Source organism: Notolepis coatsorum, assembly GCF_963971535.1.
Source record: "Notolepis coatsorum genome assembly, chromosome: 6".
Lineage (NCBI taxonomy): Eukaryota > Metazoa > Chordata > Actinopteri > Aulopiformes > Paralepididae > Notolepis > Notolepis coatsorum.
In genome coordinates, this window is record NC_140170.1 from 174,812,307 (window position 1) to 174,838,318 (window position 26,012).

The 26,012-nt window shown below is 41.2% G+C and overlaps 1 protein-coding gene across 1 annotated transcript; it reads right to left on the reverse strand.

The window, feature by feature from the left end:
• Window positions 1-280: 280 nt before the first annotated feature.
• Window positions 281-7,501, reverse strand: LOC311230432 (cornifelin homolog B-like; the record flags this gene model as incomplete). Its single annotated transcript, XM_084316705.1, has 3 exons — window positions 281-1,229; window positions 5,247-5,398; window positions 7,417-7,501. The coding sequence occupies 3 exons, from the start codon at window positions 7,499-7,501 to the stop codon at window positions 1,092-1,094; spliced, it is 375 nt and encodes a 124-aa protein (XP_084172831.1). The 3' UTR covers window positions 281-1,091.
• Window positions 7,502-26,012: the final 18,511 nt, after the last annotated feature.

Consider the following 26,012-nt stretch of genomic DNA (forward strand, 5'->3'; position numbering starts at 1 on the left):
CAGGGTAAAGATGAAATGTATCGCGTACACCAGGGTAAAGATGAAATGTATTGCGTACACCAGGGTAAAGATGAAATGTATCGCGTACACCAGGGTAAAGATGAAATGTATCGCGTACACCAGGGTAAAGATGAAATGTATCGCGTACACCAGGGTAAAGATGAAATGTATCGCGTACACCAGGGTAAAGATGAAATGTATCGCATACACCAGGGTAAAGATGAGACTGAACTCTCTTGCCTGAAATAGAGCCAAGGATTTATTTTAAGTCATACAAATTGAACAGAAATAACTGCAGTCGCTACAAAACAGGCAAAATATAAAATCTTAACATTCAAGTGCAAATAGTTTGTGTATATTACAGTGTGATATTGTCATACAGTATATACTTGGAATGGAAATACCCAGAACGTTACAGAAATATCTAGTGAATTTAAAGGGGCACTAGCAAAAAAACAATGCTGATTGATTTTGCACATAATCTCACACACATGCAAAAACTGTAAAGAGTTTTGCACATTAATTTAGTTTGACAGTTATTGAGAGTAAATTAGTTTGAATATGGCCAATATGGTGATGTCATCGGGGACATTGATTCCTTGTGTCAATTACAGCTCAATGAAATGATGTAGATGTGAAAATAGCAATACCTTGTCTTATAGGAACTGGATCAATTCATTGAGGTGTAATTAACCGGCCGTATTCAAACTAATTTACTCTCAATAACTGTCAAACTAAATGAATGTGTGCAAACCTTTTCACAGTTTTTGGATGTGAGTGAGATTACGGGCTAAATCAATCACCATTGTTGGTCCCTTTAAGTTCTGAATAACAGAAAAGGCTAAAATTATGGCATTTACTGCCTCTGTTGTTTTCCACCACAGACTATTTATAGAACATATGCACCTTTAACATTCCCCTGCTCTTCCATCGCTGAAACATTGAACAAGAAGCATCTTATAATTATTTGGTGGATAATTATGTGGGAATCAATTAGTTGTCGGTTTGAAACCCGTTTTGGGTAAAAAAGAAAAAGAACAAAATGCTACACTAGGAGGTGGGTAGTCTTCTAGGAGACGCTAGCCAGGCTCCTATGCGCTTTGGTACTGCGTGGTGATCACGGTTGCGCCGCCCTGGGTGCGATTTTTTATCTTCACCTCGCGGGACATCTGGCACCACGTGCAGGGATAGCAGAAGACCACCTTACAGCAGTCATCACAGCATGAGCCCTGAGAGAGAGAGAGAGAGAGAGAGAGAGAGAGAGAGAGAGAGAGAGAGAGAGAGAGAGAGAGAGAGAGAGAGAGAGAGAGAGAGAGATGGGGAGAGAAAGAGAGAGAGGGAGAGAAAGAGAGAGAAAGAGAGAGGGGGAGATAGAGAAAGAGAGGGAGGGAAGAAGCGGAGAGGGGGAGAAAGAAAGACGGAGAGAGAAAGCGAGAGGGGGGAGAGAGAGGGAGAGAGATAGAGAAAGAGAGGGAGGGAAGAAGAGAGGAGAGGGGGAGAGAGAAAGAGGGAGGGAGAGAGAAAGAGAGAGAGAGAGGGAGAGAGGATTAGTCTGGTCTGGGCTTTGTGGGGAAAGAAAAATTGTAATTTGTATTTGTATTTATTGGTTTAAAATACAGAGACAGTGCATATTAAGGAACATTTGACTGTAAATATGCCAGTTTAGCCAAGTTGGCTAATTTTCAACTGTAGTCTCTGGGGCAGGTGACATGAGCACAACAATAATACACAGTAGGAATCAGTATAGGTTACAATACACTAAAATACATACATTAAAATACAACCCCTCAGTTAAAATGGTCGCACACTTGACCATCTCTCAACCATGATTTTAAGTTAGTTTTAAATGAGATGTAATGAGATGTTTTAGCGTGTAATATTTCCGTGTTCGACACTAACTGCTATGATAAACATTTGACCCACATTAGATGAATGGTATAACGCTGCCCACGGAATTATAAACGCCCCCTCGCCCATCCGGTCAACATCAGATGACGTGTAGTAACTTCCAGAAGTCCGTCCAGTTGGATTTTTTTTATATCGCGCCAATTGCTATCAAACTGTATTTGATCATCAATATAATGCATTTGGGGCTATAAATCACGTTCTGGAGAAAGCTGCAGAAAGAGATGAAAACATACTTATACTAGATCATATTTTAGTATGAACATGTGACACCACGTGCAGGGATAGCAGAAGACCACCTTACAGCAGTCATCACAGCATGAGCCCTGAGAGAGAGAGAGAGAGAGAGAGAGAGAGAGAGAGAGAGAGAGAGAGAGAGAGAGAGAGAGAGAGAGAGAGAGAGAGAGAGAGAGAGAGAGAGAGAGAGATGGGGAGAGAAAGAGAGAGAGGGAGAGAAAGAGAGAGAAAGAGAGAGGGGGAGATAGAGAAAGAGAGGGAGGGAAGAAGCGGAGAGGGGGAGAAAGAAAGACGGAGAGAGAAAGCGAGAGGGGGGAGAGAGAGGGAGAGAGATAGAGAAAGAGAGGGAGGGAAGAAGAGAGGAGAGGGGGAGAGAGAAAGAGGGAGGGAGAGAGAAAGAGAGAGAGAGAGGGAGAGAGGATTAGTCTGGTCTGGGCTTTGTGGGGAAAGAAAAATTGTAATTTGTATTTGTATTTATTGGTTTAAAATACAGAGACAGTGCATATTAAGGAACATTTGACTGTAAATATGCCAGTTTAGCCAAGTTGGCTAATTTTCAACTGTAGTCTCTGGGGCAGGTGACATGAGCACAACAATAATACACAGTAGGAATCAGTATAGGTTACAATACACTAAAATACATACATTAAAATACAACCCCTCAGTTAAAATGGTCGCACACTTGACCATCTCTCAACCATGATTTTAAGTTAGTTTTAAATGAGATGTAACTTTGATACTCCCTGAGCCGTGTTGGCAGACTGTTCCAGGTGTGGGCTGCTCTCACGGAAAAGGCTGTCTGACTAAAAGCAGACCTCCTGTTTGGGACTACACAGTCCCCTCTGACTACAGACCTGGTATATCTATCAGCAGATGCTTTCTGTTTTATGAAAGTACAGAGGGGGGGAGGAGCCAAGCCATGTAGGATTTTATAGGTAAGGCAGGCATCTTTGAATTTGACAAGATTGTCCCAGCTCAGTAGGTTCTGGTTTGCTATGCTATAACAATGGTGGTGGCTGTTTGTTTTCCTGTCCAGAACTTTCACAGCCTGATGGTAAACTACCTGTACAGATCGTAATGTTGTACAGGAGGCTTGTGTCCAGCTAGTCAGACAGTATGTTAAGTGTGACATAATAATGGCATTAAAATACAGTGCTGCTGCTTTTGTTGACAGAGAGTTTCTGATGTGACGGAAGTTTGATAAGTGAAACTTTGCATTGTTTACCACCGATTTGATTTGTTTTTTAAATGTAAGATTGGAGTCCATTTGTATCCCAAGGTATCTATATTCGGATACAACTGTCAACCTTTCTCCTCTGACATAGACATCAGGTGAGACAGTATTCATCAGCCTCTTTGTAAAAAACATGCAAACAGTCTTTTTGGTGTTTAAATGCAGACATGAGTTAGTCAACCATTCAGTGACCGATGTCAACACCGCTGTTAATTCTGATCATCTTAACCCTTTCACTGCCGCACTACCAAAACGGTTTACCCTTTCACTGTGACAATACACAGAAGGTTAACAGCGACCGTCGGTTGTGTGATAGTAAAGGGTTATTAACCTTCTGTCGTGTGGCAGTCTGGAGCAGAAGTCCCCACGTCAACAAGATAGATACTGTCATCAACAGCGCCCTCCAGACAGTAACTGGTTGCCTGAAACCCACCCGTGTCCTACCTGCCAGTCCCTACTGGAATCGCCCCAGCCAGTCTCCGACGTGATGCGGCTACCCTCACCCTGGCAAGAAAAGCCCAGAAGTACGACTGGCACATCCTGCACAAAGCCACAACAACACCGGCACCACCAGGCAGGCTAAACTCTCGCCATCCCTACAACAAGGCAGCACAAGAAATGCTACAGTCTATTTCTGAGGACTTGTCCAGAGACGCCTGGCTGGCAGCATCCTGGAAACGATCATGGGAGTCGGCTGGGCCCTCCCGTATCCAGCGATACATCCAGGACCCAGGAGGTGGTGTAAAAGGAGACGATTTGCCACGCCATCTATGGACCTCGCTGAACCGTCTACGCACTGGAGTTGGGCGCTTCAAGTCTTCCATGAAGAAGTGGGGCCTCACGGACAGTGCGGCATGCGAGTGTGGCGAGCCTGAACAGACTGCCGAGCATATAATCACCAGCTTCCCCGTCTACAGCCCGCCCTCAGAAGCTGGTCTTTTCGACGTAGGACCATAGACGAGGGCGTGGGCTGCAGGACACAGAGTCGGCCATCTCTGATGATACACGAAAGAAGAAGTGTGGCAGTGAAAGGGTTAAGGAACTTTTTTCCAGTGCCGTTTCCATAGAAACAGACCACGTCATCACCACCCACCACCACCGTCTTCCACTGCACCACACCCCCCGCTCAGTGACGGATCACAGAGCCTGTGAGAAGGAGAACCACAAACAACGCTTTACAATTTTCTGTTCCTCACATTCACCCATTCACTCACACAGCGACGGCAACCTGCTCATCAGGAGCAATTAGGGGTTAAGTGTCTTGCTCAAGGACACTTCGACACGCTGCCCGGGAGGAGCGGGAACCTTTCCGATTACCAGACGACCGCCCTACCTCCTGATCCACTGTCACGCCCACTAGATGTCGCACTAGAGCACCAGCTTGTCATTTATCCAATAATGTGCATTCCACGTGGGGGAATGGGAAGTATGGAGGGGATACATGCCTGTAACATGTAAACAACAACTTTCATTTTAGCTAACTAATTAGTCAGAAATGGACTATGAACAATGCCTGTCAAATGAGCCATACTATTGTCTCCATAGCTATAATACAGAGCAGACGATGGGTCTGCAAACATCGCTAAGATGGTCAATAACGCTGGTGTCAGGCGGTAGAGATGGGGTAAGTCGGTGGCAGTCGAAGAGTTAAAGAACACCTTAGAAAATGTCAAAAACGTCTGGAGATTTCGCCAAGAATTAAGTTTTCTCACGATTGGATGGCAATCACTTCTGTTCTGAAAATGTCTCAGAAACACCCCTTTCTTTTCAATCTACCTAGACATGTCATAATATCCTCTGAATGGAGGTTATGTCTCTAGTCTGTGCTTGTAAAGTTTCAGGAGGCTGTGATTATCCTAACGGTTCTTACCTGGATGCCGTAGCGCTCTCTCATGGAGGAGCGGAGGCAACAGGACACCGCCATGCAGCTTACGCTGTCCAGCACCGGCATGCAGCAGCACCAGCCAAAGTCACCCGCCGTCTTGCACTGCATGCAGGGGAAACACCACCACGCACAGCAGCCTGGGAGGGACGCAAGGGAGGAGGGGGAGAGAGGTTATGGTACTGACACAGTGATACTGTGGAGAGAGAGGGGTTATGGTACCGTGACAGTAATACTGATACTGCAGAGAGAGGTTTCGGTACACTGACGGTAATACTGCTACAAATCTTTTGACGCGAGGCGGTGAGAGGTTGTGCTGTTGATGACGTTGTTGACGATGACTATGTTTATAACCGTCCACCAGATTACTGTAGGTTTGAATTTGTATCTATCTATCTATCTTATTACTATCTCGGAGACAAACATATTCACACACAGGTTTATTTTCCGCTATCTTATGAAGTATTTCAGTAGTCAAGCTGTGCGTATTTGTTTATTTGTTTATTAACTGTTTTGAAGCAGAAGCCCACACTACAGAACAGTGTGTCCAAGTGGCACAAAACCAAAGCACAAACAATCTGATTAAACAATTAAAATGGAAGAAATGGTGCACATTTCCTGGCAGTAGCAACAGCTCTACCCAGCGTATGGACACTGTTCTCATTCTGATCCTGGCGTCTCTAAAGTCAAATCTATACTCCAACGTGCCGTTTGACGCTTCACCGACGGTGTTGTATTTGGCTGTGGTTGCAGCTGGTTGCCTCTGGGCTTACGGACCCACGATCCGGCATCCATAGATACAGTGCGTTATATACAAAGTGTCGGGTGTAGATGCACATGGACCTGAGTGCATGTGAGGTGGCATGGTACGGAGTACGTGGTTAATGTTGTGTCATCATACCATACAAGACTATTGTGCAGTAATAGCATCAATGCTTTGTTGCTGCTTCCTTTTTGGACCACACGTGGTTAATCGCTAGTTCTCCATTAAGAACGCCTTCCCTTTCTGGGCCAACAGGCCTAATAGCCAAACAAAATAAACACACCACTTACTGTACTGTACTAGCCTCCCTCTGTCCTCTCGCTATGAGAGAATTACTAGAGTGAAGTGCTAACTATGCTACCCGCTCTACCTCGGAGGGCTTCTACGAGTATCGATTTCAATGAGCTCCCTCCATATTTTCAGAAGATTCGCCTAAAAGTACACGCAAGTAAATGGAAGATTGCTCCACTTCTACAAGGACCATTTGCATGTTCTTGGTATCTAGGGACATCTATGAACCTCAGGGAATGTATTCCCAGTGTCAGAAATATTGTGTCTGTTATGCTTGAGTAAACTGTAATGAACCAAAGGAGAATATAAATTATTATTCGTTTTTTTCCCCATCTTTGATGGTGAATAACACCGTGCTAACATTAAGAGAGAGGGACTGTAGATAAAGGATGTTGGTGGAAGTGCTAAAAAGACCAAATAATTAAAAGTTGTTAAGCAGCTGAATGCTGCGTTGGACAAAACACTTAATGCATCGTAATTCTAGTCCTGGGCATGCAGTACAGTACCTCCTCCCTGAGGGTAAGAGTGCATACTCAGACCATAGTGGGTGCAGTTGATCGGCTATGATCTTTTCTGACCATTTCCTGGTGTACTGGTCTGACATGTTTGTAATACTGCACATTGCTTCAACAGTTGCCTTACCTCTTAATTTGACCACTCTAATGTATTCTTATTCTGTACAATTAGTGCTGTATCACTGTACATTAATACTACAACTCTGTACATACATCTGATTAGTACTATTACTCAGTAGTACTCATTTATATATTTTATACCCAGTTGAATTACCTATACACTGTTGCACTTTACAGTTACCTTTGCACTCTGGCTGGATGCCAAACCTCTTTTTGCTGTACTGTACTTGTGATGCATAACGGCAATACATTTGAATGTAACATAATAGCAATGCAGTGACTCATAGGGACATGGAAGTCTTGGACTTTGACACCTAGGCTATTAATGGGTGGCGGGTACTGTAGGCATTATGCCATTGCATGGAGTTGTTTGACCAAAAGAAGAAAAAAATAAAAGGCGTGTAAACACCAGAGGAATTGTGTCGTTGGGTATCGTTTCATTATTAAAGTCTGACACGACGTGACTTACAGGTGCCAGCATCAGCACAACAGTCACAGAGTCCGGTGGTCCATGTTCCTGAGCCAGGCTGGGTCACGATGATCGTTTGAGCCATTTTCTGTCCCAGGGAAGAGGACAGGAGAGAGAGAGATGGAGGAGGGGGGGGAGACTGGGTGTTAAACAGAAAACTGCTGTGATACCTGATTGATTGATTGATTGATTGACATTTTTATTAACAGATTGCAGAATGGGTACAATACAGTACGGCTCAATACACACAATATATAGGTATAGGCAGGGTTCGAATTATCACCTGAGAGCTATGGGGGCCCCCTGAATTTTTTTTTTACTATTTTTTTTCCTGGAATTGTGGCTGTTTTCGAAGTCATATTTAGAGGAATATCTCATTAGGATTAGTCTAATACTAAGTAATAATGACATCACACAACATTCTAATCATTAGACCAGGGGTGTCAAACTAATTTTCACAGAGGGCCACATCAGCATTATGGTTGCCCTCAAAGGGCCAAAGACCGTATTAATGTTAATGTAATGTAAAATAAATGTAGCTACTCATTTACATATTGTTAAACATGTTGTTTCTGTATTTATTACTTATTCAAGTTATACATATTGCATATGCATTTGCATAGATGTAAAAATATATGTTAGCTTATGTTATTTTAACAAATAATTTTAGTTTATCAGAACCCCATATTACTCCATCAATCAATGATCAAACCATTCAAGTAAATAACAAAGAAGAATATCATCAAATACAAGCATTAAGTTTGTTCAAAACCTTTTTGTCACAGTCAAGAGAGGCAGAACTAACAACTGTGAGCTGCAAAGAACACGTGGGACAGATGTAGCAGATGTTACAAAAACAAATGGCTGCACACAACCTTGCAGAGGCCATACATCCAACTAATGGAAGATAGTTTAATTAACTTTAATTAACAGATTGCAGAATGGGTACAGTACAGTACAGCTCAATACACACAATTGTTAAGGGAATGCAGACCAGAGAAAGACTTTCGACTTGTTTACTTCAGGGTCCCCCATTTTCAATTCATCATAACATATATGACACACACGACATACAGATAGACAGTACAGATACATTTATGACATACCAGATTTGCAAATACAGTACTGTTTGTGATACAAAAAGAGTCCAGAAATGAGAGAAGAGAAGAAGTACCCAGAGACAGATCTACAGTATTGGTACAGTATATTATCCTGTAAAACAATAAAGTCGTGATGACAAAAGTTGGCTATAAGAGAATAGTCTACACACTAGATCAATATGTCTGCAGATGTGCTATACAAGCTCATAAGATAAGAGTGTAATACCTTATTAATAGCAGTCTATTCAAAGGTTAAAACAAGGTTTCCCCCAGTAGATTAGGTTTATATTAAGCTACTCTCCCAATCTAATTTATATTATCACAAGAAATAAGAAGCTTACCCCAATGTAGGCTCCAATGTGGAGAGTTGTTGTATTCCCCTCCCTTGCTTTCGCCTTTCTTAATAAGTCTCCTTTTCTAGATCCAAAATTGAGTCAGTTGTTGTTACAGCGGTGACTAATCTTTCTTTCTGCCCTCCTCAGTTCCTCTCTACAGGGGTGTCAAACTCATTTTCACAGAGGGCCACATCAGCATTATGGTTGCCCTCAAAGGGCCAAAGACCGTATTAATGTTAATGTAATGTAAAATAAATGTAGCTACTCATTTACATATTGTTAAACATGTTGTTTCTGTATTTATTACTTATTCAAGTTATACATATTGCATATGCATTTGCATAGATGTAGAAATATATGTTAGCTTATGTTATTTTAACAAATAATTTTAGTTTATCAGAACCCCATATTACTCCATCAATCAATGATCAAACCATTCAAGTAAATAACAAAGAAGAATATCATCAAATACAAGCTATGACATTAAGTTTGTTCAAAACCTTTTTGTCACAGTCAAGAGGGGCAGAACTAACAACTGTGAGCTGCAAAGAACACGTGGGACAGATGTAGCAGATGTTACAAAAACAAATGGCTGCACACAACCTTGCAGAGGCCACTAATGGAATATAGTTTAATTAACTTTAATTAACAGATTGCAGAATGGGTACAGTACAGTACAGCTCAATACACACAATTGTTAAGGGAATGCAGACCAGAGAAAGACTTTCGACTTGTTTACAGTTGTTAAGGGGATGCAGACCAGAGGGAGACTTTCGTCTTGTTTACATCAGGGTCCCCCATTTTCAATTCATCAGGACATAATATATGACATACATGATGACATACAGATAGACAGTACTGCTACATCTATACATTTATATATCACTGATTCTTGAGAGTTGGGACAAAACATGTCCTACATAGAAAAGTCTAATTTATATAAAAAATAAAGAAATTCATAATGAGTGATATACTCACAAAGTTACATCTAAAGGTATTGTGTATACTGATGTTATGTTTTAGCACATATATTTGTTTTTTGGGGGATATTTGTTTAAATGTATAATCTGTGGTTAGAAGCTCCCATGTTAATTATCTTGTCCTCAGCAAGGGGTTACATTATTGACCAGCCCAAAAAAGCTTGAAAGACCTCTCCACTTGTGAAAACATACATATCAAATCAAAGATAAGGGTTATACATGTATAAAACAATGCATGCCATGAAACTCAAATAATATTGCCCATATAAATCTACCTATCAAAGTTGTGTCCTCAGTTTATGTCAACTCTGTCAGACCTTTTCATAAACCTAATTAAATCAGGCAATAGCATGGCTAGCTCTATCCCTGAGGACCCCTTTTCCTTCCCCTGAATGTGGTGAATGCAACACTACCACACATGGTCTGGTAAGTTTTACACTTTTTGATATTTTAGACAAACAATGTCAATATTCCGATGGTCACAGCTGGAACATGTCAACACCGTCTCTCCGTTATTCTACTTTTAAAAAAACAATAGTGGATTGAATTCAAGTGTTTCAGTGAGATTATTAAGACAGCTAGCAACTGCCAAAAAAACTAGCTAGCTGCAGTGCACAATACAGGCTTGGAGGGAAAATGTGTGCCCTTTTGTCAACTCCGTCAGACGTCAACTCCATCAGATTGTGTGTCTGACGGAGTTGACGTGTAAACTGATGGAGTTGACAAATCCATCAATAACCTCATAATATGCTATTATTATACTATTTTTGAACATGGTAAAGGATTTAAATGTTATTTCAGAGTTTTATCTGCACAGAAGTGTGCATATAATAGCATGCATCAGAGCATGGGCAGGCTGTGGTCTGCTTATTGAATAATTGTCTTACTTTCCCAGCACATGTGTTAATAAATAAATATAAATATATCACTTGTCTACGTTGATTGATTGATTGATGTAAAATATGGTGCAGTGTGTAGTTTTCACTACCAAACATCTACACTCTTGCCTCTTATAGAGCGGGGAAGGAGTTCCATGTTGCCCTTTCATATCCCAGAAGAGATACAAGACAGAAGAAAACAGTTATTCTTGTTATTATACTGTTTACTTAGATCATCAGAGCAGAGGGGCACGGTGGTAAACTGTGGATATTTGTTAGGTTTTAGTGAGTTGTTCCTTACCTTCACGTGGGGTATGTCTGGGAGTGCTTGCATTCTTTCATTTATTTGCATTTCTTTTAAATTTGTTGGACCTTATGGTGTTCTTGTTCTGTTCTTGACTTATTGTTATGTTTCTTCTTGACTTGTTTAAAGAAGACGTGTACGGCCCATGGGGACATTAACGTGTGTTGTCGGGCCTTACAAATAAATTTGATTTGATTTGATTTCATCTTAATATCTTTATAATAATTCTTAATATAGGACTGGTCCATGCGTGTCTAGATTGCTGCATCATCCTTTCTCTGACTTTCCATCCATAATGTAATACATTATGGTATGGAGTGATCAACAGGATAATTCTTTGCTAGTCAGTTGTCACAATCTTATCAGTTGTAATTAAGGCTGTCAAAGTTAACACGGTATTAACGCGTTATCGCCCGATTCTATTAACGCCACTATTTTTTTTAACTCACGATTAACTTTTAAGATTATTATTATTTTTGTATTACTAGACTTCACTCAGGTGTATTATTGATGCTCTCATTGATACTATGTTTGTTTCTGAAGTGTGTGTGTGTGTGTGTGAGATATATATAGAGAGAGAGGGGGGTGAGAGAGATGAGGAAGGGGCAAGAGAGAAAGAGAGCCGGGAGAGTGTGAGTGTGAGAGAGAGAGAGGGGGGGGGGGTGTGTGATTACTCAGCCCTTGTGTGGGTGAATGTAACAAGTTCCTAACGTTTTCTTTCCCCTATTATTTCATGCACACTTTATTCATTGTTTTAAATTATTATTTTCTTTTAAGTTATTTTGTGCATCACTCTGTTTTGAATTTGATGCAAATTTGCAATGCATGAGGGTCATCCTTTTGTGTTAAATGGCTGCATAAAGCAAGCATTTGTTGACTCATGTTGATAAGATTATTAAAACTTGGAACTTGAAAAATATCTGTTTAAGGTAGATAAAAAAAGATATGTTAAAAAAAAATGCGATTAATTCATGATTAATCGCGAGTTAACTATGGACAATCATGCGATTAATCACGATTATATATTTTAATCCATTGACAGCACTAGTTGTAATATCTCCTAGGATTATTGGAATGAATGTCTTTGAATTTTCTCCCACTGCTTCCACTGAACATGGATTTTGTCTGCACAAGCCAGTGTGAAGATGTTTGCAACATCTAGTTGTAGAAACTACGCACTGCAGCTTTAACGTCAATCAATCAATCATGTTTAGTAAATAGACACCTGATTTTATAGTCTTATTCTAATACATTTTCATGACTTTTGTATTATAGGAAAGCATGGCTAGACAGAAATTGTCAGTTGAGGAGCGAAGGAGAAGAAATAGAGAGTACCAATGAAAGAGAAGAGAAGAATTACACAGTGACGAAGAGAGCAAACATGTCATGCACTCTCCAGGCACGGAAACAAAGAATATGCTATCAGGAAGCAAAGTAAGGAATCAGAAAATCCAAAAGGCCCTGCTATTCCACCACATCCTCAGAAGAGAGCTGAAGACAAACAAACAAACTCCTGGCCCACGGCGCCAAAAACCAGCACTGAGTTCATCAGGCACGATTCTTAAAAAGTATCGTCTTCTTCAACAAATGAAAGACTTTGGGTTAACCTATAAGTTAATGAGAGAAAGGGACAGTGGCGGACTGGGACACAAATTCAGCCCGGGACATTCAGACGCACCAGCCCACACACCGGCCCACGCACCGGCCCACGCACCGGCCCCGAAACCGGCCCACACAACGGGCGTTATGAAACACTTGTCCAGAGGAGTCAACATCAGGGAGACCAAATCTACACACCGCCCCTAGATGTGCACTCATGCACAGTGCACACACACACACACACAGACACACACATACATATACCGTTACTTCCCGTCATTGGCATATGTTTTTTTTTTACTAACATCTTAGTGCCTCATTAGCCTAGGGATTAAGGATACATGAAGTATTAACTACACCATAATAATATTGAGGTTTTGATCCATAGAAAGTAGGGATGTCCGATATTATCGGCCTACCGATATTATCGGCCGATATCGGCATTAAAATGTGATATCGAAAAATATCTGTATCGGTTTTAAAGAAATAATATTTTATGTACATTTCTATAACCTTTATTTACCCAGGCAAGCAAGTAAGAACCAATTCTGATTTTATTTATTGTCAAAAGTATGCATAATGTTGTGTTAATTCCACAACAAGAGATATGTAATGTTAATTACCTGAAATTATTCCATTTCTTGGGGCGGGAAACCCTGCATATATCGGTATCGGTTGATATCGGTTGATATCGGTATCGGAAATTAAGAGTTGGACAATATCGGTATATCGGTATCGGTAAAAAAGCCAATATCGAGCATCCCTAATAGAAAGGTCTGTGCTACACAATTTCAGTTAGATTGGATTTATTGTCCTTTAATTTGGCACTCATGACATTAGTTGCTTGCCGTTTAATCAACATTGAAAGACCCCCCACTTCCTCCCAGACACCCATTCCAAGAGCCTGTTTTCTCTCTCTCTCTCTCTCTCTCTCTCTCTCTCTCTCTCTCTCTCTCTCTCTCTCTCTCTCTCTCTCTCTCTCTCTCTCTCTCTCTCTCTCTCTCTCTCTTCCTCAGAGTCAACTGCATAAGAAGAACATCAGCAATCAATAATAATGGCTTGAATTCATACAGCGTTTTTCAGCCTTTTGAAAACACCCAAAGTAGTAGTAGTAGTAGTAGTAGTAGTTTATTCAGTCATCATCTCACACAATACAATATACCCCATCATTTAACAATATTTGATTTTACAGTGACTGAAAAGGTACAGACTGAAGCATAATGCTTATATATGCCTGTCCTATATTCTTAACAAAAAATAAAAAAATTGGCGGCTACGTGGCGTAGTGGGCAAGGCGCTCGCCACAAATACTGGAGACGCTGGGCTCGCCTGTTCGAGCCCAGCGCTCCACATTGCTTTCAGTTTAGCTGGTCGTTCATACTAATACACATTGGCCGTATTAGGGGGTGGGAAACTGATGGGTGGGGATTGGGCGTTGTGGACAGCGACTCCTACAGGTCGGTTGGTGTGCCTGCGCAGTAGAATCAGGAAGTGTCGGGGGCAGCGTGAGCCTCCCACGCGTTACTCCTCGCCACTGAGAGATCGAGCTGCGCAGGTGAAAAGATGCGACTGCTGTTACCTCAAGTACCGGAGGGGACTTGTGCTATGTATGACTTAGTCCACATTGCAGCCGGCTTGTGGGAGGCAAGAAACAGCGTTCGTGACAGGGGAGGGTTGAATTGGATGATACGAAATTGGGATGGGAGAAAATGTAGAAAATGGGAGAAAAAGTGGATAAAAAAAAACAAAAATTTAAAAAATTAAGACTCCAAAACAGTATTCTAAAAGAAAATAGCAAAAGAAAACAGTATTATTCACCCCTGTAGTTTTCAAAAATAGCTTTACAAATTTTTCTTAAAAACCAAAAGCGAATTACTCATTCTTAACTGTATATCAGCATTGTTCCACAAAGCGCTTCACAGAAACCATCAAGCATTCACACAGTCATACACTACTGGTGGTTGTGAGCAGCATCAGCAAACACAGCTGCCCTGTGGCAGACTGACGGAATCATGTCTGCTAATCAGCGCCAACCACCATCAACAACCTTCATAAATAGATTCAACATTAATGGAATAGGCTAACTACCAACTTAGCTGTAGCAGTTAGCTGTTATATGCAATCACATATGTTTAACTACAGGGTAGTAGTTGACCTAGTTGTTAGCTTAAGCTAGTTAGCTGTGGTTATTTACAAACATGTAGATGAGACTAATCATATACAGATCGAGAACATGGCTAACAGTTGGGAATTCTAAGGTACATCTTATTTAAGCATGTAAAATGGCAACTAATCAATTCAATCAATTAGATTACCAATATTATATCAACATGAAAATTTGGAAGGGAACATAATAGTATTTTATTTTAGTATTTACTATTATAATATTAGTAGCCGATTAATTTGCAGCCCGTCCTAGGTTCTGATTGGCTCTCTAGGTTAGCACTTTAGCTTCTGATGCTGTGGTGGGCACTAGTCCTAACATTGCTAACTAAACTTTTAGTCCGAGAAAAAACGTCACGAGTCACAACTATTTACGTCCACGTGCTGTAAGGAATCAGGAATACGGAAAGCACATTGTCTTGTAATAGAATGACTGAAATCACTGCAAGAGCTAGTATAGGCTAGCTAGCCCTCATGAACCGGCAGACACCAACAGTAGAATATGCACTAGGCTACTGCATGCACCTGTCATGTTACTGTTGGTTCCTTCCACTTGAACTTCATCATCATTAGCAGCAGCAGCGGGTAAACATGTCTGTAATTTTAGAACATTGTTCTGCGTCTTTTACTAGCAATTTTAGTTTTTTAATTCTAGCTTTTTCAGCTCCACCCTTTCTTTTTTTTGCATTCTCCATTTCTGCGCTTCTAGGCCTACTCGCGGTTGGGAGGAAACGTGAATCTCATTCACTGATGTCTCATGTCTCATTCAAGACTGGCTAACAAAAGCATGTCTTTCACTTAACACCAAGAAAACAGTGTGTATGATGTTCACAAAGTCACCAGTAGAGGTCACTCACTCTAATGTGTTTCTGGGAGAGGCGGAGCTGGACATTGTACATTCATTCAAGTATCTTGGGGTCACATTGGACTCTACATTGACCTTCAAAAAGTCATGTGAATAAAGTGACAAACAGTCAAGTTTAACATCGAAAACTTCAGGCAGATCAGGCCCTGTTCAAGGATGTTTCTGCATTCAATGATTTTATCACACATCGAGTAGGCCTACTGTTTTATCAACTGGTCTCTTTCATATGTCACTACTCTTACACCAATATAATTACTCTACAAAAAAGCCATAAAAGTATTTGATAGGAAACCAATTTCATTTCATCACTGTAATGTTTTAGAAAAACATAACATGCTAAGTTTCGAGAATTTCCAAGTTTTCAAATATACTTGCTTCATGTACAAGGTTCTGCATGGACTTGCCCCTCCCCCATTGAATGAGTTCATCCAACAGAAAGCAGACACTGGCATTACCACCAGGGCCATCAGTAGAGGGGACTGTAAGGTGCCTTTTCGGTATACCATTGCAAAAACTGTGTTCTCTGTTAAAAGTGGTAACTACTGGAATAGCCTGCCAGTTGTGATTAGAGAGTGCCCTACATACTCCATGTTCAAGACCCATCTTAAACTGCATCTTAAGGCAAACCAGAACTGTGATCATTTTTAATCTGATTTAGTTTATGCAACTTGTTTATTGTTTTATTGCCAGCCCACACACTGGCCCACACACCGGCCCACATAATGGCCCACACACCGGCCCACATATGGCCCACACACTGGCCCACACACTACACCGGCCCACACACTACACCGGCCCACACACCGGCCCACATTAGTGGCCCACACACTGGCCCACACACTGGCCCACACACCGGCCCACACACTGGCCCACATACTGGCCCACACACCGGCCCACACACCGGCCCACATACTGGCCCACACACCGGCCCACACACTGGCCCACATTAGTGGCCCACACACCGACTCACACACTGGCCCACACACCGGCCCACAGACTGGCCCACATACTGGCCCACACACCGGCCCACACACCGGCCCACATACTGGCCCACACACTGGCCCACATTAGTGGCCCACACACCGACTCACACACTGGCCCACACACCGGCCCACACACTGGCCCACATTAGTGGCCCACACACCGACTCACACACTGGCCCACACACTGGCCCACACACTGGCCCACACATCGGCCCACATTAGTGGCCCACACACTGGCCCACACACTGGCCAAAAAAAAAAAAAGTAAAAAAGTAAAAAAAAGTATAATTTTTTTTTTTTTTTTTTTTTGGACCAGCCCACTTTGGTCCCGGCCCATCGGGATTCGTCCCGAACGTCCCGATGGCCAGTCCGCCACTGGAAAGGGAGCATCCTCAGAAAAAGCCAACATTCATACAGGGTGTAACACAGAATGTCCAGGATTTCTTCCTGAACTCTGCACGTGTGACGATGTGTGATGATGGATAGTGCTAATGATGGCTTTGTCATTATAAATTATTTCCCATATCTTTTAAAATCTTCAAAATTTTGCAATACAAAATTATGTAGGTTAGAGTTATCCTATCCCAAAAATGTACTCATATTTAAATTCCCCATTAAGAAATGCATCATTTAGACACCTTGCATGTTAGGATTTCCTTCAGATTCATGTTGGCATCCATGTATGGCGAAGGCCCGGACTGGCCATCGGGAGCTCTGTCTGTCTGTCACACACACACAAAGGGAGCCGCATGTGATTGGTGGAGGCGGTACCAGGCCATACAACTGATTGACAGTTGAGATGAATGAATGAATGAATGAATGACTTTATTTGACAATATAAAAAATAAACATGTGACAGAAGAGCACAGTCGGGATATACTGCCAAGGATGAAACACAAAAAAGCTCAGAGCTTATTTCCATTGTGGTCCTTGTAGAGGGGTGGGGGAATGTGATGCTTAAAACATGCATCATACAAAACGTGACATCACAACACATCACATATACCATTTAACATTTATATACATACAGACTCATACAACATGCAAGGGTGCCTTAAGCTAAGTGTCTAGGTATAGTCCCTTTTGAGCCATGTCTTCAGATGGCGAATGGAATGGCAGATGGCACTTCTGCAAAATGACAGGGAGAGACAGCGAAAGACAAGAAATTTCAAGCATAACCTGCGCTTGAAGATGGACAGTGGAAAAAGAGGAAGGGTCGAGCAGAGAGGGAAAGAGAGAAAAATACATACTGCTTACTGCTTGTATTTCACAGAACAGTCAGATGGAAATGACTGGAAATGAAATGTTTCAACAGTGGAAAAAAGAGGAAGGGTGGGGCAGAGAGGGAGGGAGAGAAAAATACATACTGCTGACTGCTTGTATTTCACAGAACAGTCAGATGGGAATTACTGGAAATGAAATGTTTCAACACTTCAACAGTGAAAAAAAGAGGAAGCATGGAGCAGAGACGGGACGCCCTAAATGTTGCCGCTAAATGTGGCAACATTGACCAAATGTTTTCTTGCACCACGGGACCACCAGGTTAGTCAGTGATAAAAATAAACATGCTAGCTAGCTAACATAGCTAATGTTACCATGCATCATCATCATCCCCTGTCATTTTTTCCCCGCATAAATCTTTTATTCAACTTCAGTCCTGATCATAACCATTTAAATGTTTCTTGTAATGTCAGATTAAAAATGAAATACTCTAACTTTTCTGATTTCTGAGTTGTTAAGTCTGACATTACAAAAACTAAAAATCCATCAAAATCAGTGTTGTTGCTAATCATTGACACATGATGATTATAACAATTATTAGCCTGTAATAATCCCCCCCAGAAAAATCCACTTTGCATTTGATATATTGAAAATATTTAAATGTGTGTGTTTTTTTAACAATAATTTGTGATGCCATCACAAACAATGGCATTTAAAGGGTAAACATTTTAAAAGTCCTGCACCAGCATGTAGGGAATTAAGTCATTGTAACAAAAATCTTCCTGGTGGGGGACCCCCAGACCCCCTGCTTAAAAATGTGCCTGACTTGGGCTATATTTCGCACTATATTTCCTGGCCTGAATAATTCCCCCAGTCCGGCCCTGCAAAGGGGTGAAAAATGGTCAAATCTGCCAGTTTGAAATACAAAATGATGTAAGTTAGTTATCATATCCGAAAATGTTTCCTATATTTTAATTCCCCACAAGAAACACATATTTTAGACACCCCTCATGTTAAGATTTCTTTAAAATTCATGTTTGCACAAAAGTATGGCCCGCCCTAATATGATGACCACTGGTGGCTAGCCAAGATCATCGATGTGGATACTGATCAACAAGATGTAAAAGTGGAATTTCTGCATCCCCATGGTCCAACAGAAAAGGTTCTGTTTCTGCCCAGTTCAAGACATCATAGTGAAACTAATCGGAAATGCAGAAGGAAACGAAGAGGAGAAGTGCAGGGTGAGAACGTGGAGATCAGGAAGTTGGGTAGATGAAAACAGGGACGAGAAGAAGGGGTCCTGGTCTCCATGACTGTTTTTGTTGTTGGAAACAGTGCATTTTGTAATAGTTGGAAACAGTGTATGTAAAGTTTATTGTTATTACAATTGAGTTAACAAAATGTTCAGTATTAACATTAACAAGGAGTTATTAGTTCTTATCATTGTCACTTCCATCTGTTTAAAAAATGCATGTGTTCATTTATCAGAGATGCATACAATTTAGTCAACTCTGTCAGTTTCTCGTCAACTCCGTCAGATCTTTGTCAACACCGTCAGATGTTTGTTTTTGTTAATTATGTGGAAAATACAAATTCCTTCTTCAGTTTATGTTGTTTAAGTAATAAAGGAGCATCAGATCTTCATCCTCTTGTCTTATTTACTTAATGATCTTTTTTTTATCATATCAAAATTAAAAACAAAGTTTGAAAATGCAAATATTTCTAAATCTGTGTTTTCAGAATAGTGTGAAATTACACCTGAGGTTTATATATTATATTTGATTGCATACCAGAGTAACTAAACACTATTACAACATACTTCAGAACCTTAGATTCTTGTTGGACTGGAATAATTAGAATTATATACTTTTTTGTGTGTCTGACGGAGTTAACCCAAATCAAGTTTCAAAGGGAAACATGTGAATTTGTTCAAAATGTTTTTCTATGTAGAGCCCGCACTTTTACATGGTTAAATAGCTCAGACCTTTCTCTACATGAATATACAACTCTAATCAATATAGTGTGCATTCTCAAAATATAATATTAAAAGTGTTTTGTCCCGACTCTCAAGAATCAGTGATATACATATTATACATTAACGTGTTTAGTCCCTTGTTTGAGCCGAATCTGGGTTTAACATGATTTGTGGAGCTCCCTCTGGTGTTGTGGTCGCATGCATGGTATTCACTGACCTTTGTTTGGGAAGTATTTTGACATGTACATGGGTACCTTATAGTCATGTAGTGTATCTTGTAGACCAGGCCCATTGCAAGTTGCTGTACTCTGTGTTGCCCACATTGTCCACCATGTGGCGTTCGTTGGGGAAACAACGCTGTTTGGGGCAGCAACACAACACAGACACTGTATTTATTAATTTTTTTATTAACATTTTATTAACTTGACAGACTGTGTTCTCATAGTGATTCCTTCATGTCTAGCCTCCAGAAAATAAATGAGAAGCTATGGGGCCTGTCTCGCAAGCCAGAGGATATTGTTCGATTCCACGTGAGCCCTCCAGGAGGCAATTTAAACAGCCCAGCATGCTAATCAACCCGGTATAAAGGCCTGCACTGGAGGGTGGCCCATTCCTTTTTTTTGCCCGCTCTCCCTCCTACTTTCTCCCACGTACTCCTTCTCTCTTCCAATTTCTCTACCTCTTTCACCCCCCACAGTTTTCACTCTTCCACTCACTTTATCTGTTTCTCCCTCCCCGCTTCTTTCTTTCCCTCTCTCCTATACCACTGGGGCCCAACTGGACCAGAGCAACCTGGGAGGAAGCTGTAATTGGGGCACTGTCTGAGGGAGCATTACATACTCTAGCAAGGTGTAAACATATGACGCTGGAGGAGGAAGTGGCTTCCATTAAGGAAATCATATGGGGCTCACTGTGCAGCACAGGCCGCCATGCAATTATCAGATTTCTGGAGGAATTCTGGAAACATATACTGTATAACAAAACCCCCTCTGCTGCAACAATAGTACTTTGGTTTCTGAAATGTCTCAGTCTCTGTGACCAGCGGACAGTTGTCTTGTCGTCTCAGGGCCGCGTAGGGGACTGTAAAACTAATACCGGTTTGCATTAAACCTAATAGTCGAGAATGGCCTATATTTATGTCAGCTAAGCAGGCCAGGGAACACTTAGCAACACCCCAAAGGGAGAGACACCATCTGCTGGCCTTGAGGGGAGGTGGAGAAATGCTGCACTAGAGCCTCGATGTAAAGGGCAAGAGGTGTGGAAAGGCACAGCACAGTACGAGGGAAACCATCAAACAACTTGTGAAATGTGGTAAGTAAGTAAGTAAGTAAGTAAGTATTTATAAAGCACCTTTCATACATGTCATGTAGCTCAAAGTGCTGTACACAATTATAGGCATATATAACGATAAAAGCAATAAAGTCATAGTGATCAGTTAAGATCAATGTTAAAAAAAAAATAATAATAATAATAATAATAATAATAATAATAATAGTAACGTAAAAATGAAAATAACGTAAAAACAGTCATTTGCTTACCAGTTTGGGAGAACAGGTCCGCACAAACATTTCCAAGTCCCATGGACCCATCAGTGGCCGCGTCTTGTGGTAGAAAGAAAGAAAAAGAAAAACGTATAAAGAAAACAGTCTAAAGTTTGAAAGTTTGGGAGGTCCGCAAAAACACGCCTTCAGCTCAGAAGCTGAGGCGTGTCAAAAACTTTTGAAAAACTGGAGGCGTGTCTCCTATTGTACCCATTTCTTCATCTAAAAAGTTTGAAAGTTTGGGAGGTCCGCAAAAACACGCCTTCAGCTCAGAAGCTGAGGCGTGTCAAAAACGTTTGAAAAACTGGAGGCGTGTCTCCTATTGTATCCATTCCTTCATCTAAAAAGTTTGAAAGTTTGGGAGGTCCGCAAAAACACGCCTTCAGCTCAGAAGCTGAGGCGTGTCAAAAACTTTTGAAAAACTGGAGGCGTGTCTCCTATGTACCCGTTCCTTCATCTAAAAAGTTGGGTCCACAAGGCTTATCCTAGCCTCATGGATCCATCAGGTTTTTCCAAGCCATAACTATTTGTAAGCTAGACTGTATAGGTACGTTTTTAATTTTCCTTTAAAAATGTGTATAGAGCTGGCGTTTCTGATGTGTGTTGGTAGTGTGTTCCATAGTTTTGGGGCATAGTTGGCAAATGCCATACTTCCTATCCTTTTTTGGTTTCTGGGCGTGTCTAGTAAACCTGTAGTGGATGACCGTAGCGTTCTTGAGGGCAGATAACTAACTAGGGAATTTGCTATGTATTTTGGGCCTTGCTCATTAAGAGCTTTATATGTTAGGAAAAGGACCTTAAAATCAATTCTATGAGTTATTGGAAGCCAGTGCAGAGTGGCCAGGACTGGAGTGATATGTTCTCTTCTCCTTGTATGAGTTAGTAATCGAGCTGCAGAGTTTTGGATAAGCTGAAGCTTCCCAATGGTTGCTTTGGGAAGACCAGTGAACAGTGCATTACAATAGTCAAGCCGACTTGATACAAAAGCATGAATAAGTTTCTCTGCATCCTTTTTATTTACGAAAGGTCTTACTTTCGCTATGTTTCTTAGGTGGAAAAATGACGTTTTCATGGCCTTATTTATATGAGACTTAAAGGTCAGGTCTGAGTCCAAGATGACACCTAGGCTTGTAACCTCAGTCTTTACATAGGATGACAGACTCCCCAGGTTTTTACAAAGCACTTCCCTTTTCGCTTTTGGGCCGATCAATAGGATTTCGGTCTTGCTTTCGTTTAATTTTAGGAAGTTATTGTTCATCCACTTATTTATTGCTAACAGACAATTTGTAATGGACTGTATGGCTGTAGTGTTATTTGGTTCTGCGGAGATATATAGTTGTGTATCATCAGCATAACTATGGAAGCATACATTGTGGTCTCGAATGATGTCCCCGAGGGGCAGCATATATAGTGAGAAGAGTAATGGACCAAGGCAGCTTCCTTGTGCGACTCCAAAATTGCTGTTATGTTCCTCGGATACATTGTCTCCAAGCTTAACATAGAACCTTCTCCCCTTAATGTATGTTATGAGCCAATTTAGTACATGATCGGAAAAGCCAACCAGTCTTTCTAGACGACTGATCAAGATATTATGGTCAATCGTATCGAACGCTGCACTAAGGTCCAATAGGACAAGAATTGAGACTTTGCCAGCATCGGAGTTTAGCCTGAGGTCGCTAACTATTTTGGTAAGGGCAGTTTCAGTGCTGTGATTTGTTCTGAAACCTGATTGTAGTTCATCCATGATGTTATTATCTTTGAGAAAGGAGTTTATTTGTACTGAGACTATCTTTTCTAATATCTTGCTGATAAATGGAAGGTTCGATATTGGCCTATAGCTTTTTAGTTCGTTTACATCTAAGTTTGTTTTCTTTAGTAGTGGTTTTACTACAGCTGTTTTAAATGCATCTGGAAAAGTGCCTGTTTGAAGAGACATATTTATGATTTCAAGGACATGATTTGAGACACTATCAAACACCCGCTTGAGAAATGCTGTTGGTATAGGATCGAGGCAGGAGGTGGCGGAATTACACTCAGAGACAATCTTACAGAGGTCCGGTAATGTAATACATGTGAATTCCCCCATAGTTATCTCAGGTGGGGTTTCACTCATAGCCAGATCCATATCAGCGGTAATGCTTGCTCTAATCAATGATATTTTTTCATTAAAGAAAACTGCGAACTCTTCACATTTTGTGGCTGATTGCTGCGGTATATGGGGGGGTGGTATGTTAATCAGCCGGTCAATGGTGGAAAAAAGTACCCTCGAGTTACCCATATTTTCTGAGATCATTTTGGAAAAATATTCCTTTCTCGCAAGTTGTATTGCCTTATTGTATGCGCCCATGGCGTCTTTGTATAAATTAAAGTGAGCTGTGAGTTTGAGTTTCCTCCATTTTCGCTCGGCTATCCTACATTTTCTCTTGTTATCTTTAACATTGGTTTTATTTAGCCATGGAGAGATTCTATCAGTTTTTACCTTTTTAACCTTTAGAGGGGCAACAGTATCTAACACAGTTGACAAGGTGCTGTGGAAGTTTTGCACTTGCTGATTTAAGGAGGATTCACTGCATTGGTCGTATGATTTCATCATACTAGAGAATTTTGCTTCAGCTCTAGCGTCCAGAAGCCTTTTGTGAAATGTGGTAAAGGGTTAAACATTACATTTTGTCTGTAACCGTAGCACTAGAGCTTGGATGTTTGGATGAGCTCAGAAGACAAGAGGGCACAGCAAGCAGCGCTTCAGGGAAACAGTCAAACAGTCACTTGGAAATGCAGTCAAAAATACTGTATCAAATGGTACCAGAGCCTGAGGGCCGAGGCACAGCGGGGCTCCAGGCACAGTGTCGGGGGTTAAAGATCCTGAAAAATATGGTGAGTGGTCAAAGAATATTCCTCAGTGCTGTGAGAATAGTGATAGAGCGTGGCTGTAGAGAGGACTTTGTTGGGGAACCAGCGCTCCAGACAAAGTATCACAGTCAGGATCCGAGTTCTCCCTGCTGCCAGCAACACGTCAACAAAGTCTGGGTGGAACCCGGAGTGACCCTCGTCTGAGGAGGCGGCAGCACCCTGCCCCCCTGCTCCCTAAAATAATTCAATATTCTAATATTCCCCTGGTATTTGTTGTCATACAAAAATACAGAATACTTTTATATGAAATGCTTCTTTCTGTTTTGCTCCTGAGAGTGTGCTAGATAAAAATAGATAAGTATAAAATAGAAAGTCAAGTACGTAAAACAAGTGTAAACAAAAGTGTTCAATATACATATACAATATACAATGCAGAGTAGAGAAAAAGTAACTGAGTTACAATACAATATACAGTACAATGCAGAAGTGGGATGAGGTACAACTTAGGGTAAGGTGCAATGAGGTATGAGTTGTAGTAAAGAGATAAAGTGGTATGTGGTCCAGTTATACTGCTCTGATTAAAGGTTGTGTTAAAGTGGTATGTGGTCCAGTTCTGCTGCTCTGATTAAAGGTGATGTTAAAGTGGGATGTGGTCCAGTTATGCTGCTCTGACTAAAGGTTATGTTAAAGTGGTATGTGGTCCAGTTATGCTGCTCTGATTAAAGGTTATGTTAAAGTGGTATGTGGTCCAGTTATGCTGCTCTGATTAAAGGTTATATTAAAGTGGTATGTGGTCCAGTTATGCTGCTCTGACTAAAGGTTATGTTAAAGTGGTAGGTGGTCCAGTTATGCTGCTCTGATTAAAGGTTATGTTAAAGTGGTATGTGGTCCAGTTCTGCTGCTCTGATTAAAGGTTATGTTAAAGTGGTATGTGGTCCAGTTATGCTGCTCTGACTAAAGGTTATGTTAACACTTTAACTGCCAGAAGACGAGTTTAGGCGTCCTTCCCCGCCATGCTCAAGTTGCCGAAGACGCCGTAACTCGTCTTTGATATCAATATTTCAAAAATCTGTGATCGGATTCATATTTCCCATCCGCTGGCCTGAGACCCACCAAAAAGCCCCACTGAACCCTCTAGCGGTTCAAGAGCGCCATCTGGTGGCCGATCGGCGCAATCGCCAAACAGGAAGTTACTTGGACGATGTGCTGTTCACCCATATTACTTCCGGGCACTCGGTATAGGTTCCGGCACTCTAGCTCGTCACAATACATAGCGATCCGTTGCCAATAACTCGATAAACAACATGATTTGGACGTATATACTATTATACAAGCTGGAAATGGACCGGATATTTTTACATCCCATAATGGAAAACTGTCTACCCCACGCTGATCGCCCAACGGCCCGCGGAGACTGGGGTGAGTTTTAGCGTGTAATATTTCCATGTTCGACACTAACTGCTATGATAAACATTTGACCCACATTAGATGAATGGTATAACGCTGCCCACGGAATTATAAACGCCCCCTCGCCCATCCGGTCAACATCAGATGACGTGTAGTAACTTCCAGAAGTCCGTCCAGTTGGATTTTTTTATATCGCGCCGATTGCTATCAAACTGTATTTGATCATCAATATAATGCATTTGGGGCTATAAATCACGTTCTGGAGAAAGCTGCAGAAAGAGATGAAAACATACTTATACTAGATCATATTTTAGTATGAATATGTGAATGAAAAAATTTAACGTTCATACACCCTGAACAATACATATAGGACATTGAATGGGCCCTAATAATGG